Source organism: Zosterops lateralis (assembly GCF_965231275.1).
Source record: "Zosterops lateralis genome assembly, chromosome: 4".
In the NCBI taxonomy this organism is placed as follows: Eukaryota; Metazoa; Chordata; class Aves; order Passeriformes; family Zosteropidae; genus Zosterops; species Zosterops lateralis.
This window is the reverse complement of record NC_139765.1, coordinates 9,333,425-9,350,340: the sequence shown is the minus strand read 5'-3', so window position 1 is coordinate 9,350,340 and position 16,916 is coordinate 9,333,425. Positions and strand designations below refer to the sequence as shown.

The following is a 16,916-nucleotide window of genomic DNA, read 5'->3' as shown; positions in this document are numbered from 1 at the left end:
TAATTTTCTACATTCTCAGAGAAATTCCCAAACAAAGAAAGTTCAAAATCCCAAGCATCATAACTGGGAACACTTCATGCCTTGTTAAGAAAGGAAAAGACTAACAACAATTCTGTGTGGAAAAAAAAAAAAAAAAAAAAAAAAAAAAACACCTGCAGCAGTAGCCAAGAAGTTGTTGCTGGATATATCCAGTTTGTATCACATGGCCAGACTTACATAAACTAAAAAGTGATTTGGCTTCTTTTCATGCCAAATCCCACCCCAGGGATTCTCAGGGTGTTCCTTCTCCACAGGCAGAGGTTGAATTAGCTTCTGGTACCATGGTTTGCTTGGATGAGAGAAGTCTGTAGGGAAGAGTTAGCTGCTAAAACTCCACTTGAGATAGAAAGGTTACAAAAACAGCCCACTGTTCACCACAGATGAAATTACAGAACAAGAAAGTAAACTTAACCTGCCAGTAATACTTACCCAAAAATTGTGGTTCTAATGTGTTCAGAGGCTGCACATGTTACTATAACATGTTTCTGTCACAAACACAAAGCCAGAATCGTATCAGTCAGACTTGACCTCAACCAAATTATAGTGTAAGGATGCAGCTTTGGTCGTCACATCTCCCTTCTGTCCACTAATTAAAATCAGCTTGTCAGGTAACATACTTGCCTCCCAAATGAATAATTTTCTCTCTCTCTCTCTCTCAAAAAAAAAAAAAAAAAAAAAAAAAAAAAAAAAAAAAAAAAAAAAAAAAAAACACCACCACCACAGCTTGGGCACTATGCATAATCAGAAATGTTTATCCTGTGCATCAATGCATCGTGCATTAAAAGTTGGAAGCAGCAGGACGACAATGAAGTTTATACCAGATACAGGATTTTTTAGGAAACAAATAGGAGTGTAAAATATTAGACACTTGGCAATTCAGTAGCTGATGAAATTAAAATTCAGAGAAAATAGTGAAAACAAACAACAACAACAAAAAAAAATATAGCCTGCTCATGCATAGAGATGTGCATTTTAAAAAGTGTTGACATTTTTCAGTGAGACTGAAGAGTTGTTATTTCTTTGAAAATGATGACTCAACAGCTGATAATAGTCAAAAAAAAAAAAAAAAAAAAAAAAAAAAAAAAAAAAACCACCAAAAAACAACAAAGGAACATCAAGGATCATTACAAAGGACCTTGAGTACAAAATTCTGGATAAATATATAAAAATGCTAGAATAAACACTTGTGTGCATAGTTCATGTATCATTACCTCTAAAATACTTCCAAGATAATCACATTGCCTGAAAAACTTCAAGTGTTTGTCTCTCAGTGTTTGATAGCATCCACATCCAGGCACCAACACCCAGCCTTCCACTTGGCAGGCTTAAGGATTAAAATCCAGCTCTTGAGCACTCTCTACTGGCTTGAAACTTCAGTGGCAGAGACACATGGTGGGTTGTACTGTGAAAGCCATCTGCTGGGCTCTCAGGCACTCAGAAAATAAACCTGCCACCCATTTTTATCATTTAATACTGGACTTCATCAGCTCGGCTAGTCATATGCTGTTGCTTTATAAATTTGACACCAATGTTACTGTCTACTGCCACGATTCCCATTTGTGGCTTGTGCTACCCACAGTGCTGGCACAGGTCTTGGTGCTTGAAACGTCAGACCAGGACCAGACCAAACATTCAAGCACAATAAATCCCCTCTGAGCACTTTCTGTGCCCCATCTCTATTCAAATGGGGCTCACAACAGTGTCACTTTGGGCTTCACTCTTGAAATGTCCAGTGTCACCTATTTAAGCAATAAAAAAGCCGCTCATTTTTAAGCACATGTTTAAATGGTTTGCTGAATTGAGGCCAGCATGTTAAAATTTGAAGGAATCCAGTCCAAAGCTTGGTTTTGCATTTGAAGGAGTGGCTTTAGTAGCAATTTTCTAACCTCCCAACCCAATCCTAGGAATATCTGTGGTACCAGGCATGGCATATCATACAGGATTTATGAGGATGATCTTGGCACAACACACACTCTCTGGATCCTGATTTTGCTCTGGAGAAGCAAGGGCCCCACCACAGATTTATGCCCAGAAACTTCTCTAAGGAGGCATCCCCCATCCAGCACTGTCTACCTGGATGCACAATCTGGGCAGCAAAGCCCCTGGGGAACTTGGCCTTTTTCACTGTGAAATTCTCAGATGAGAATGATGAACTGGAGACAATTAAACACAATCTTAACACATCTACTGAAACGCTAAATTTAAGACTTGGAAACATTCCAGCTGAAATGCTAATTTTAAAACTTGGAAACATTCCTATCTGCTTCCTTCCACTTCAAAACACAGTGAGCTAACTAGGTCTGACCCTTTGGCAGTGCTCCATTTAAGTGGCACGGATTTGCCTATTTAACAAAGCCCTTTTGTTTCCTACAGCTGTGAAATTCTGGGGCTCTGTAACTTCGTGTTTCCCAGGTTACCTTGGCACCAAGCTGTGACTTAATGTCTGCAAAGGATTTTTAACTCCAGCTTTGGAGGAATGTAACCACAAGGAAGAATGATGGCTTTCAGTGAGTGCCCCATGCTAGCAAGAACAGTGCTCAAAATCAGCTTCAAATGTCCACAAAGCTTTTGGGATATCTGTGGTTTAATAGGGAGCTGCATTCTCTGTTCCTGGCTGCAGTATGTCTGTCTTTCTTCCATTCCCCTTCTTCTTATTACACCTCTATCATCCAATACAAAGGGAGATGGGGACTATGACAGATCTTTTTTAAAATAATTTATTTTAAAGATCACTTGTATTTGAAGAACCTTAAATTCCAGAGCTGATTTCCTGCTCTGTGGGAGGAAATGGATCTTTTCTCACTGATTCCACAAAGACAGTGAGAATCCTGTGTTATATTCCAAGCACACACACATTTGATGTCAGTAAGACACCTTGAAGTAATCAGATTATAACTGAACTAATCAGATTTTAACTAAACTAATAAGCTACTGTGGCAAAATACCCTTCCCACTTTTTGGTGGCTGCAGAAGGTCCCAGGTGGTTTCAACAGGAGCAGGTCTGTGCCATACAGGATAAATAAGTAGGAAATATTTGCAGGTGCTGGAGCATTGGTCTTTGGCAATTCCACAAACTCCCTCCAGGCCTTATGCAGCAGGAAATAATAACCAGGACTTGTAATAAAAAGCCTTAAGAAGTTATGGACACTGGCAGACAGACCTAAGGGTCCTCTGCACTGGGGCCAAACATGAGGCAGTGCCAAACTAGATGCTAAACATGGATGCATTAAACCACAGGGACACCTTGTACGACTTATATTAACAGAGTTTTTGGTTTTTGTTTTGTTTTTTGGTTTTGGTGTTTGTGGTGGTTGGGGTGTTTTTTTGTTTGTTTGTTTGTTTTTTGTTTGGTTTTTTTTTGTTTGTTTTGTTTTGTTTTGTTTTGTTTTTTTACCTGAGATATTTAGGGGGTTTTTTTCTTACATATTTGAGATATCCCAGGGCAGCAGGTAACTGAAGTGAATCCTGATGACCTTTCCTTGTCAATACTCTATGCAAATCTTAAAGCATCACCATAACACAGCATTTTTTAAAAATGTAATTTTAAAATTTATTATTACCACAACACCCAGACCATGTAATAAACCAGGTTTCCAATATACTGACCATTTATACTATGCAGAATAACAAACAATCCCTGCCTGAAAGGACTAATAATATCTTTAAATAAATTTATTAAAAACAGGGGCCCAAAGAAGCCACAAATTATGTCTACAGTCAATGAGAGAAAGACAGAAACCATGTGAGAATTCCAAGGTGAAATCTGTCACCAATTGGAGTCAAATGCAAAATTCTCTCTTATTCCCACACATATGTTTCTGCTTCATAGCCCTTTGCTCAGACAACTCAAACCTGGCATTTTGTAAGTTTTCTTATTTCTGGTCCTTGTCCTTTTGCACCAAATATATTTTTCCCATGCCTTGTGTCTACAAATTGATACTTTTATAATGTAAGTAGGATACAACTATGTGTAATTCTATTCATCTCTGTCCAAGTGTTCATTAGTTAAAGTACAAAATTTTTCACAAGGATATATTCAATATTTACACTGCAATGTTTTTTCCCAACATGTCCTTCTGTGAAATGCTATTTCACTGCTTCTTGTTCTTTATCCTGCATTTCTATTGGGGCATTTAAGATTTGCTTTTCAGATTTCACTTTCTTCTTTAAAATGAGGAGAACTAGTGTGCTTGGGACATAGGACACTCCACGTAACACTGCTGGCAGGCCAAGATAGAGCCACCTGAAATAAACAATGAGTTTCATTAAATATATGCATTTGTTAAAAAAAAAAAGGATAAAACTATTCAGTAAACATTGTTTTGTGAAGATTAGACAGCCACTCTAAAACTCATGCCCTGATGGTTTTGGATCTCAGAAGATGAGAATGTGAGAACAGAGAATATGTCAGTCAGAAAAATGACTATTTACATCTCCCAATTTCAGGCAAATGATTTAGGCAGTGAATTCAGGCACCTGGTACTTTTATGGCTTATTCCATAGGCAAAAGAGGGGGTTCTGAAAGGGCTCAGACTACCTAGATAAAATTTCTAAGTATTCATAAGAATATTCTTCCAAACCAACCTCAATACAGTATTACAAGGAATTAGTATGAGGCCACAAGTTCCACAAGATTTTTTCTTTTTAAATCCCACAACAATCCTTGAAGGACTACAAAAACATGAGGTGCAGTATTCTGGGCCAATTTCCAACTTGAGGAACTATATATTCTCTGTAAAAATCTTCTTTTTAAATTCAATTACTGTTTCAACCATTTTTTGTTCAAAGATATTGCAGTCACCCATTAAAACTTTTTCCCAGGTGAGCTAACTGCTTTTCAGTATTTTTATCATAATTCAGTGTTTTCAAGGCTTGTTCTCATGGAGGGTTGTTAATGAATATTATGGCACAAGAACATTTCTGTTCAAGGTTTTTCCAATGTCTGTGGCAAAGGTTGCACTTGACAGATAAAGCCAATGCCAAAGAAAATTGTGTCACATCTCTAACACTGGAGCAATTTGTCTACTAGGAGGACATAAAGTGGATAAAATTACATCTCTATGCATGCAGTAATAGAGTAAGAAGGAGAAATTAAAATAAAGTAGAAAATATACCTGTATGTGACAATATCATAGATCCTACATGCTCCTTCTCCACCACAAGTCATGGTACCCCACTTCAAGCAGGTGGTATCTATCAAAGCTCCAAAATAAATGGGAGATGGAATTCCAGCTAAAAAGAATATTAGCAACATTTTTGTGAATAGCAATTTTCTTCTGGTTGTCACAAGAAGCACACACACCACAGAGCCAATGCTGTTTGTCACCTACTCCATCTGTACTGTCCTCTTGCAGCACAAGCCTCCCTCTCTGTATATCTTGTGCTCCCTCTTCTTCCTAATCTAACTACCCTCAGATTTTCTTCCCTGCTGCCTTTTAAACAATATCCACATGCTACAGTATGCCCTGTGTTTCCTATTCAGAACTCAATGTTTTCTCTCATCAATGGGAGATAATGCTGTGTTCAATAAACATAAACAACAAGCAAGAGTGAAGGAATGCCAAATGGCTTTCCAATGAGCAGCAGATGTAGTCCCATGTCCTGGTTCCTGCTGGAATACATTTAATTCTCTTCTTAGCAGCTGGAACAGTGCTGTGTTTTGGATTTAGTATGAGAATAATGTTGATAACACACTGATGTTTTAGTTGCTGCTAAGGAGTGCTGACATCAAGGAGTTTTCCGTGTCTTGTGCTCTGTTAGTAAGGAGCTGCACAGAAAACAAGGGGGGAGCACAGCCAGGACAGCTGACCCAAACTGGCCAAAGGGAAATTCCATAACCTGGAATGTCATGCTCAGTACACAGAATGGAGAGATATGGCAGGGAGGGACCGACTGCTGCTCAGGGATGGGATGAGTATTGGTCAACAAACAATTTTATTCTTTTGTTTTATCCCTCTCTCTACTTTTTCTATTATTATTATGTTTTAATTTATTTCCATTACTAAACTATTCTTCACCTGTGTGTTCTACCTTTTTTCCAACTCTTCTCCCTACTCCATGTGGAAGAAGAATAAGTGGATACACAGTAGTTAGATCCTGACTTAGGTTAAACCAAGATACCAGTCTATTACCCAGTTAAAAAAAAAAATGCAAATCACAAGCAGCTTTACTTTTCCATGCTGCTGAGAGCTGTAAAAAAAATCCTAAATGCTTCCTGTTCAAAGGCACTCCATAGAAGCAATGAGTCCTGTGCCATGCCCACAGCCCTGATGTGATCCCTCTCTAACTCTAGGTCTGTTCTTTTGAAGCATGTTAGATATTTTCTTACCAAATACTCTTGAAGCCAGCCCATGGATACCCACTCCAAAAGACTTCTCTTCAGGCTTTAGAGACCTGTGTGATAATTGCAGTGCTTTTATTTGTAGACGTGACATTAACAAGAGATATTTAACCATTTTTTTAAATGATGTTCTTAATCACATTAGGCCCAAACCATTCTAATAAGAACATTAGTTGAAAGAGTTCATTATGCTCATTAGGTGATACTTGCTGAAAATTTCCTTATCTAGGACTGCCAAATCACAAAAAAGAAAAGCTACAGTCAAGGTATCATCTGCTTGTCCCAAGGCCAACACAAAGTGCAGGGTAGTTGTGCCTTAATCAACATCATGTTCCTGTACTTGATAAAAACACAGGTATCACACACCAGCCAATATCCCAGTGCCCTGACTCAGTGGTCCTGCATTCATTCAGGATAAAGCTGATAGCCAGAAACAACATTAGATTACAAAGGTGACATGACACTAAACCTTAACAGCACAGAAATAAGAGTTTTCTGCTCTTCCTCATTCCATATGCAAGCTAAATAACTTTTCATTCCCTGGAGAATTAAAACCCCAGAATAAGAAGTCCAGTAGATTTCTTAAGACAAGGAAAAATTTACTGTACCTTATTAAGACCATGTATCCAGGCATGGCTGCTAAGGAAAAAACAAAGCTGCAGACTAACTGCAATATTAAAAAATAATGGAGCATCTCGTTGCAATTTTCATGTCCATCACACTGGCCCAGAGTTGCAGAAATGTTTTGAGATGAAAACCCTGAGGCTGCAACACAGGTGCAGTTTTCAAACACCTGTCAAAAGAGTATTTTAATGACACAGACTGTCCAAACTCACACACTGAGTGGCAAACCCACACTGTTGGCACTTATCTCACTGCCTCCTGCACATGAGCAGCACTGCACTCTGGCCTCTCTCCCAGTCTGCCAGGCACAGGTCCACCCATCCCCTGTATAGGTCCACCCATCCCCTGTATTTGGGGATAAAATTTCTATAATACCTGGTTACTTGTTTAAATCTACAGGATAAAAGAGATTATTAAGTCCATGCTATGGACTTTCATTTTAGCTGAAATGTTCTTGGGCACTTAGGTTTCCAATTGGCAACATATTCAGAATAATTTCTCACTCCATGTTATGCACTTGAGACTCCTTTAGTTCTTAGTAGGGAAGAATTCTTCTTCATTTTATTTTTTAATTTAAACTTAAACTGATTTTCATGTGCGGTTTGAAGTTTGTGGGGCTACTCAATGAATTTGTTCAAATCTTTCACGTTATGTATTCAATTAAATGTACATACATGGATATTTCCTACCCTATACTGGTATAAGTATTTGTCACCTATTATATTTCATAGTTTCAGTACAATAAAATTTATGCTTTACCACACTTCTTCCAGTTCCTCTTGAGGATTTACACCCAGCAAGACAAGGTGACACGTAAGTAATTCCATTGTTCCCACAAACAGGATCCCATGTTTTAAGTGGGCAATCACAATCCATGTTGCAGCCAGCCAGTAGAGTATTTTCTGCATATGAAACTTGCTCTATTCTGAAACACATTTAGAAGATGAATAAATATTTCAATAATGAGATACCCACAGTAACCCTTTGCAATGCTTAAGATTCTATCTTACATGCTCCTACCCTGAAGTCATGCCTTTCTATCTTTCTATAGGACAATAAGTTCTAATATATTAAATTTTTTTCTCATCTATGGCATGCATGTTCTTGATTCTCTAAATGTTGCATCTACACCTCCATGTCCATTTTACAGATACACAACACAACCTGGTCTATAGGAAGGTGTCCCTGCCTATGGCACAGAAATTGGAAATAGAGGATCTTTAAGATCCATTCCAACCCAAACCATTCTATGATTCCTAATGATCAATGGCAGGCTTCAAATCAAGAAACTACAGATAAAATATCCTCTGATAACTTGATAGTAATCAAATTCGAGTAAACCGGTGTAAGATCAAGAAGGGGATTTTTTCCTGAAATTGCAGTCATCTATGCCTAATTTGACCAATAATTTTTATTTTCACCTGCAGTTACATGACTTTACTAATTGTATTAGTAAAAGAATTAATATGGACATACAATTTCATGGGTCTTGACATGGATATCTTTTTTAACACACTTTTGTTGTTTGAAACAGGGATAACAGACCTGCTGTCTAATGCAAGCAAAAAGCCTTGAGAATTTGGAATAGGGAACTGAAATGGAGCTCCTGGCTGATCCTTGACAAGAAAAATCCTCCTGGTGTCTTAAGACTGAAGTCCTCTTGAGTCCCAAAGAACGTACCCTTGATAGGAAACTGTTAGACCAGCAACTGGTGTGGTATCACAGACAGTCCAAAAGGCAGCAAAGTAGAGAAGGTATTCCAGTAAAGATACCCAAAATGCTATGTTCGCAGCCTGATAGACATTTATCTTGAATTTCTTCATGAATAAGCCGCCAGAAAAATACCCAACGCATAGAACTGGCAAGTTGTAAACACCTATTTAAACAAGTGAAACTTCGATGTTAAAACAAAGGAGACCATCAAAGCTACTCTACTATAAGGCAGCTAGAGAAGGAGCTACTACAGCTGCTGTAAGGGAAGGTTGTGTTTGGCAAAGACTCAAAGAGCGTCTGTGACTGAATAATTTAACAACAATCAGAAATGGGTCTCTGCTAATTTCCCTTCACACCCAAAACCTCTGCCAAAGTCAACAGCAGGTGAGAACTGCCTGGGGAGAAGGCTACAGGGTAGGACTAGAAATTATTAAGTGGAAAATCGCAATCTAGAGTTGTTCTCTTGAGTCCAACTCAAAAAAAAAGAAAGAAGGAAAGAAAATGATATGGTTTCAATCCAGCCTCTCCAGCTGACTGAGAAACACAACAGAAAGATAAGCTAGTGCACATCTTAATTATGACACATCTTAATGCACTCTGAGCATGACAGAAAGTAGGAACAAACTTTCAGTTTTGAGATGAGATTACTGAATGTGCTCTCACACTTCTTTGCTGATTGATACTTAAAAGACTGAAAGACATGTTGGAAGTGGTTTTACAAAAACATCATGTGGCTCAGTTTCATGTCAGCTGAATTTTCTGAATCGATTAAAAAGATGGGGATTAGATTATAAAATTCTGTACAAAAAATGAGATGTTTAGCAGAAAATGTATTGACATTTAGAAATGCTTTGTAATGTGACATCCCTCATCTGTAGAAGCATTTAACCTTACTATGTATATGTAAATACATATGAACATATGTATATATATAAAAATAGAGATAATTTGAACAGAGACATCACTAATTGATAGAACAGAGCAAAGAAAAATGCAAACATACCAATTAAGAAGATAGCATCTGATGCAGATTTTCCAAACTGCTGTTCCAGATATTTGGGCATGAAGGATATCATGCCATCAAAGGCACTGAACTGTAACACAGTTATGCATATAAATAACATGTACACGGGGTTGTGAAACAGAGCCTTGAGGAAGGGGATGAAATCTGGAATGAAATAATGCCATGAGTTAGTGTGATGTTTTATGAGAACAGCGTGGCTGTGGTGGAAAGAGGAGAACAGAAATGGCCCTGAACTGGATCAGGCTAAGTCTTGTGCTTTGCTTAGCCCAAGGTACCCTAATATTTCTCCTCTACCCAAAGATACCCTCACACATACACATGCACACCAGTGCAGCTGTTGCATATTAAAAAATAATAAATCGCAGCAGCAGCAGCTACTGCTGCATCTCCCCTTCCTTTTCTCTCCTCTCATGCCCCCAGAGCATTCATCAAAACCCCCTGTCCTGCACAAGGCATACAAAGGGATGTAAATGCACTTTAGAGCTGTGACAAGCTGTCCCCAGAAATGTGAACACTGATTTTGGGTTTTGCTGCTGGGGCAGAAGAGGCCTGAAGAGAGCTGTGACCACAGTTATTCCCACCATCCTCTCAAAATCTGTTATCAACCAAGTTCTCAGCCAAGAAAGCATCTAAGAAACTAATTTACACCGGTCTTTTCTCTGTGTAATGCTCATTAAGTCAGGATTTGAACCATTAAAAAAGCCCCACAATTCCCCTTTGTCCAATGTTCTCTGTTAATCAATGTGCTGAGCTATTGTCAAGAAACTCTGCAGATAAATATAAGCACCTACAAAACAATGACTGGGCCTCACTGAAGGGGGGCACTGCTTAGGATGGATGTATATCTTTCAGAGGCGAGCATGCACCTTATTAGAAGACCTGTATGCAAATCTTTCAAAAATAGTCAAATATTAGAAACACCATAAATAGGCAGCATTATTTACAGATGCAGTGACATTTTTAATCAGAACTTCTTGAGGAAACTTTGTTGTTATTAAATAATTTTATTTTAGGTTATTTTTAACTATTAAAAAAATCAAGTTTTGACTTGAAATCCCTGATGATTAAAAAGTTGTCTGAATATATCCTGATCAATAGGCTGCAAGTAGTTGAACAGGGGTTGGACCAGGTGACCTCCAGAAGTCCCCCTGCAACCACAACTATCCTGTGAAATGAAAAGGTTCTACATTCAGTATATTCAAGGGGAGTGAAAATTCACATCAGCACAGGGAGGGAATGACCATGAAAACATAAGTTCTGAAGGGACCCTGGAGCACTAAGGACCCACATCTGAGCTGGGAATCTTTCCTCACTAGAAGAGTATTTTATTCATGGATTCATTTAAGGCTATGTGACAGCAGAAAGAGATGTTCTGTTTATCAAAATGAAGTTGCAATGTCAGCCAAGAACTAAGTACTGACTCTGGGTATGGTGAATGTGAGGGACTCAGCTGGAAACAGCACAGAGAGGGAGCTGCCACATGACACTTACTTTCTGAAAATGAAGGTCCTGTCAGAGTGTCCTGAGCAGGACAGGATCAGGAGACTACTCTGAAGGTCACAGCCTTTGACATAGTTTATTCACTTACATTTCCAATCAGGAAATGTAGGAAGGAAGCTTCCTTCAACTAACAAAGGAAAATAATAACCTCCTACAGATACACAGATTTAAAAGACCATGGATGTGAATGCTGCCAGTGGTAACATGAATAAATGTCAGTTGAATAAATCTTTGTTCAACAGTAATTAAATTTTGAGACACTTTAGCATCTGTCAATCCCCATTTAGGGTTTTCAGTTGGACTCAAGAAATGCACAAGATTTATGTTGGGTTTCTGCTTTTCTGTGCAGTGAATGAAGGGTACAAGCAACCAATGCCTGCAACTCATCCACTGCTCACTGAGTTGTAATATTCCTAAGCAGATTTCAGTGTTTTAACCCTCTCATGGGAGGAAAATATCTACATACAGCTGAAATGCAGGGGAGGAAAAGGAAGGAGTCCAGATCCTAGATCTATGAAATCAGCTTTCTTTCTCTACAAGGAGCCATTCTAAATTCCTGCACAAATCCTTTGAACTAGAGAGACATCAAAACAAAGTAGGCATCCCATATCTTGGACCCATCTTTAATTACACAAGCACACAGAGTTCACCCCTCAAGACTAAAGTAAGAAGGAAATAAACTATAACTTGCCTTTAGCAATTTCGTACATGGTCTGTTTGGTTTCATTTTTATCATTTTCTTGCAATGGTGCTACACTTTTTTCACTTGCCTCCTCAGGGTCATTGGTTTCCCCTTCCTTCACGAGTGACTTGGGCAAAAACCAAAATGGTATTCCCACAAGAAGATTCAGCAGTGCACAAATCAAAATGCCCAGCCACCATGCTCCAACCCAGCGGGCATCAGTAGCTGTTATAGTTATCTCATCTATAATAAAACACAAAAAAAACCACCTTGGATCACTTCAGAAACATTCTTTGCTGTCATTTTTTGCTTTCCTAGTCATCTCTGACATGAAAACATTTTAATTTTAAATAAATTTAAGAATTTTAATGATTCTTAAAATGAGGCTCATGAAGGAGAGTATTCTCCAGCCTTCTGTTCTAATGTTGCTAATTTTCTGGAAAATTTCAGTGTGTTTAATTGTATTAAATTAATTCTAGTCCTTTCCTCTGTTAAGCCAGATGACACAACTCTCCATCAAATAATTACAAGGAGATTGATTTGTGTATATATGAATTGAATATTTTATGCAGATCTTCTTTTCTTTCAGAATGGAACAAACTCAGGTAAGATTAACAAATATTGGTAAGGAAACATTTTTTTAGTGTTGAAAAATACACCAACTATAGACTTAAAAATAAGGTTTCATATGTTCACCCATTACCTGCACCTACTGATCCAATGTCAACAAACAGCTCTGCACAGAAGGAAGCCAACAACAAACCAAGGAAGGGGCCGATTATAGTGGCTGTATGTAGACATCCTAGAGTAGTAAAAAGAGAAAACTTTATAAATTAGAAGTCAGACATAATTAATTTCTTGGCATTTCTACATATGGTTAGGACAGCTCTACTGGAAAAGCATTTGCACCTAAAAATGGCCTCATTCCAACAAGTTTCTCTCTGGTTAAATTACAAGTTCTACAATATTGTTATTTTGATAAGGCAATAATTGCTGCTTTCTGTCTTCCTTGGTTGGACTGAAGGGCATCATAATAATGCTTTCTTTTGTTTTTGCTTATATGTATGTGTTTGGAGTAAGGGAGTTATCACAGCAGGGTAGATTTACCCAGGTAGAAAGGTGAGTTCTCTGCTTTGGCAAAATCCTCCAAATAGGAAATGCCTAAAGGCATGATGGGGGTTTCCCCCATTCCTCTCACGATGTTTCCAACCATCACAAATATCCACAGCAAGGACCCAGGCTCCTTTTCACATTCTGTGGATAAAACAAATAGTCAGAATGAATATTTTAGTCCCAACTACTAATGAAAACCTAGAGACAAAGAGCTGACCAATAGCTTAAGCTTTGTTGGATAGGCTTGTCCTATTTAAAAAAGAGAAGAAGATAAATAACTGGCAACAATACTTTTTTACTTCCTTTCTCTCCCTGAACTGAGATTTCTTCATCCCATAGTCCACTTCAGATTCCACTGCTCTCTCCCACTTTGTCATGATGAGGTTTCTCAGTGCAAACTCATTAACAAATGAAAACCAGATTTGTTAGCAACAACTGCTGCCTTTCTTAGTGAAAGCATTACTGATCACAGATGAAACTGGATCTCCTGTTTCTGTGTCAGATTGCTGTCAGCAAACACAGTGAAGCAATTCACATGCAGATGGAGTCAAATTCAGCCCAGTTTTTGCTTCACGCAGGAAATGGACTCATATATATGAATATCACAGTCTTGCTTGTTCACAGACTAACAGGGAAACAATAACCTTACCCAAGCATATTCATAAGCTTGAGGATCTGTGGGTTCTAAGGTGCATATTGATTGGCTGTACATCATTTAAATGAGAGCTATTTATCTTTCTGTGTCTTTATTTTTGCATTTATAAAATAAGAAAATGAAGTATCTGAAATCTTCAAGTGAAAGGTTAATTCCAAGTGATGTTAGGTGTGCACATTTCATTATTTCTTCTTGCAAAAATGCAAAAAATTAATATCTTAACTGACATTCAGTCTTGGAAAGCTTGGAGGCTGCATCCATCACTAAATGGAGACACAGAAAACTACTGCACAGAGCTATGGTTTGATGCCACTGCACTCAGGCAGTGTTATAGCGGTGTGACTCAGCTTTAGCACACCCTGATGGAACTCCACCACAAAGTTTAACAATAAACTGTGGCACTCAGGTCACCTAATTTTACCATCCACCAAACACCTGAATTTCCAGCAGTCAGAAGGCACACCCAAGAGGTGATCTGATCCACCCTACAGTACAGAGCATGAATGTCTGTCCTGGGGTGACTTTATGATTCTGGTATCCCCATCATCTCTCTTGCCCATTACAGCTCTGCAAGACCTCTGTGGTCTCCTTTGCCCAGCTATGAAGGGAGTCTAAAGGGATGGTTCAGACTGAATGCTTCCCTCTGAGGTAGTAAAAGACCCAGGAGAATAATCCCACCCTCAGCATGAGAATTTTGGTGTGTTCATTAAATGGTTTCCTCTGAGCCCTTTCACTTCCCAGTAGTTCCTTTACACGCACATTGCTAGTGCACATACATGTTTCAGTCTCATGGATAAGTTTTAGCCTAGTTTAAACTATTTTCTTTAGACAGAAGTGAGATCTATATTTTGGTTGTAGCTCTATTTCTCATTCTTTTATTTCCTATGTGGTACAATATAAAAACATCCTTGTGCCTTTTACCCATTGCTGAAATATGCTTCCCACCTCCTCGTGGTATCATAGGATTGCAAGTTAAAAAGAGGAATATTTGTGAGAACAACCTGCTGTTATGCTATCCCAAAGTGGACTGCCAGGTATGTTAATTGAACTGCCTGGATAATATGAAAACTGCATGAAAGAAATGTGTCACAGGCCAAAGAAACACAAAGGCCAGGAAATTTCCTGACCTCTAGTTTCTAGAGGCACTTTTCTTTCAAAAAGTACTGATCAAAAGCAGAACCCTGAAGTGATTGCTAATAAAAATAAAAACCTATTTGCTTAGACACTATAGACACAGGAAAAAAATATTAAGAGACATAGAAAAAGTCATACCTGTTGATGGTTCCTCTGCAGGCAAAGAGGAGTTTGGATTAACAAGGCATAGAGGCATCACTGAAACGTTTTCCCGTTGTGAGATGCTGCTTTCAATACGATACCTGTTAGAATGAAAGGAAAGCAGGGACAGGTCAATGAGATATTCATGAGAACCATTTTATTTGTCTGTACTGGAGTAATGGAGCTACCTATCAGGAGAGTGTGTAGCTGTAGAAAGAAGGGAATCCATGTCCAAAGTTAACTGAACAGAGGGTGCTGCCAAGGCTGTCAGAGCCATTCCACACTGGACACAAGATTGAAGGATCAAAAAATACCTTACTGCTGATTAAAACCTACACAAGTTTCTATTATTATTTTTTTAAGCAAAGCAAAAAATCATTTAAAAGTAGTTAAGAATCATTATGGTCAGTACAGGCCTTGCCAACACAGGTATGATCTGTCATCCAGGTTCCAGACCAAGAGATCTTTGAAAATCACCTTCTATTGCTCATCCAAGCCGATAAAAGCTTGTGTAAAGTGACAGTATCACAGCCCACTCACTGCTAATTGGGGAGCAAAAGGATGAAGGCAAAGGCAAGGGAAGGTGGCCACCAGAGGGGTGGTTCTCCTCAGGAGGTGAAGACTGGTTTTTGAAGCCATCTCAGGAGCAAAACCAAAGGAACTGCTCTGCAATGATCGCATTGAATCCATGCTCAGCAGTGTCTCTCCCCATAGGCAGCACACTCAGTGGAAGGATGTATGGGTTAATGCAAGCAAGGATCACAGAAGCTGCTGTGAGCCAAGCAAAACACTCACCTTCCAAACAGAAAATGAGGAAGTGATATCAAAAGACATCCAAAGGACAGAATTGTGCAGCCCAAAGCAATTATCCTGGGTCTGTGAAGCTTTGCTCCAAAGTAACTCACAAATGCTATCAGCAGCAAGTTACCTGTAAAGAGAACCTGGTTCATAATTCACAAACAAAGGCATCCCATCATCTTTGGAAGTGCAACACAAATTTGAGTGTATCTTGTAAGCTCAACTTCTGTTTTTTTTTTTCTGGTCTTGTAAAAAAGTGTCACTAGACAGGGATCTGCCCACATGGTGCAGTAATTCCCTGCTATAAATTATCTTTTTTTGGAAGAGTTACATCACATGAAGAGAACATGAGAATAAAAGGCAGAATGGAAAAGAGATCACAGTGAGTGCACCTTTATAAAGAAATTTCCCACTACTTTGCATAGAGATCAGGCCCAGGTCTGCAGAATAATAGCTGGTTTAGGAAGTTATTCCCCTAGGATATTTTATTTTGTAATGTGTAGGGAAATACAGAAGTGTATACTGTAGTGTTTTTGTAGTGAAAATAATAAACACAAGAGGAAAATAATTTTTTGAAAAGAATAATAATTTTATATTAATTTAAGTTATTGTTTAAGTATAAAAAAATACAGGTTTTTATACCTAGTACCATTTAAAAACAAAAATGTACTAAAAATTTTCCTCTCCTCCACTTTCACTTAGAATCAGTTGATTTTCTCCATTTATTGCTATGCAACTAAGAAAAGAATCAAGCTTCATGTTATGAATCAGGCCCTATAAAAATAGCAATTTAGTAATTGCACACCTACTAATTTTGTGATCTTTTTGTCAGAAGAACAAAATCATGTCTCTGAGTGACGAGCGTCATGCTCTGAAAGAAAATAATGTCTTTTTTTCTGTATAATTTCCAAACAGGCTGTGTTGAACCAGTGGCTTGAATGACACTTAAAGATGTACATTTAAATTTATCACTGGACAATAAAACTTACTGACAGACAAGGTAAGGGGCACTAAAAGTAGAACTGGAAAACTCCTTTGCAGGTACAGTTGTACAGGTACAAAACTTTAAAATATTATTGAGTTTAGGTAAGGATTCACAGCCCACTCCAACCAATTTTAATTGAAAGGAATTGCAAAATGCTAAATATGACCT

General features: G+C 38.3%; 1 protein-coding gene across 1 annotated transcript in view; it reads right to left on the bottom strand.

Annotated features, from left to right (window-relative positions):
* The window catches only part of LOC310908765 (uncharacterized protein), a 48,501-nt gene that overhangs the window by 27,025 nt on the left and 4,560 nt on the right, over positions 1-16,916 (bottom strand). Inside the window, exons 4-15 of the mRNA XM_083860129.1 lie at positions 15,761-15,893; positions 14,963-15,066; positions 13,030-13,176; positions 12,626-12,724; positions 11,932-12,165; positions 9,720-9,884; positions 8,684-8,879; positions 7,763-7,928; positions 6,988-7,172; positions 6,368-6,432; positions 5,154-5,271; positions 4,135-4,282 (exon numbers count right to left, since the gene is read on the bottom strand). Coding sequence (XP_083716255.1) covers positions 4,135-4,282; positions 5,154-5,271; positions 6,368-6,432; positions 6,988-7,172; positions 7,763-7,928; positions 8,684-8,879; positions 9,720-9,884; positions 11,932-12,165; positions 12,626-12,724; positions 13,030-13,176; positions 14,963-15,066; positions 15,761-15,893 — 1,760 coding nt within the window. The remainder of the gene's footprint in view (positions 1-4,134; positions 4,283-5,153; positions 5,272-6,367; positions 6,433-6,987; positions 7,173-7,762; positions 7,929-8,683; positions 8,880-9,719; positions 9,885-11,931; positions 12,166-12,625; positions 12,725-13,029; positions 13,177-14,962; positions 15,067-15,760; positions 15,894-16,916) is intronic.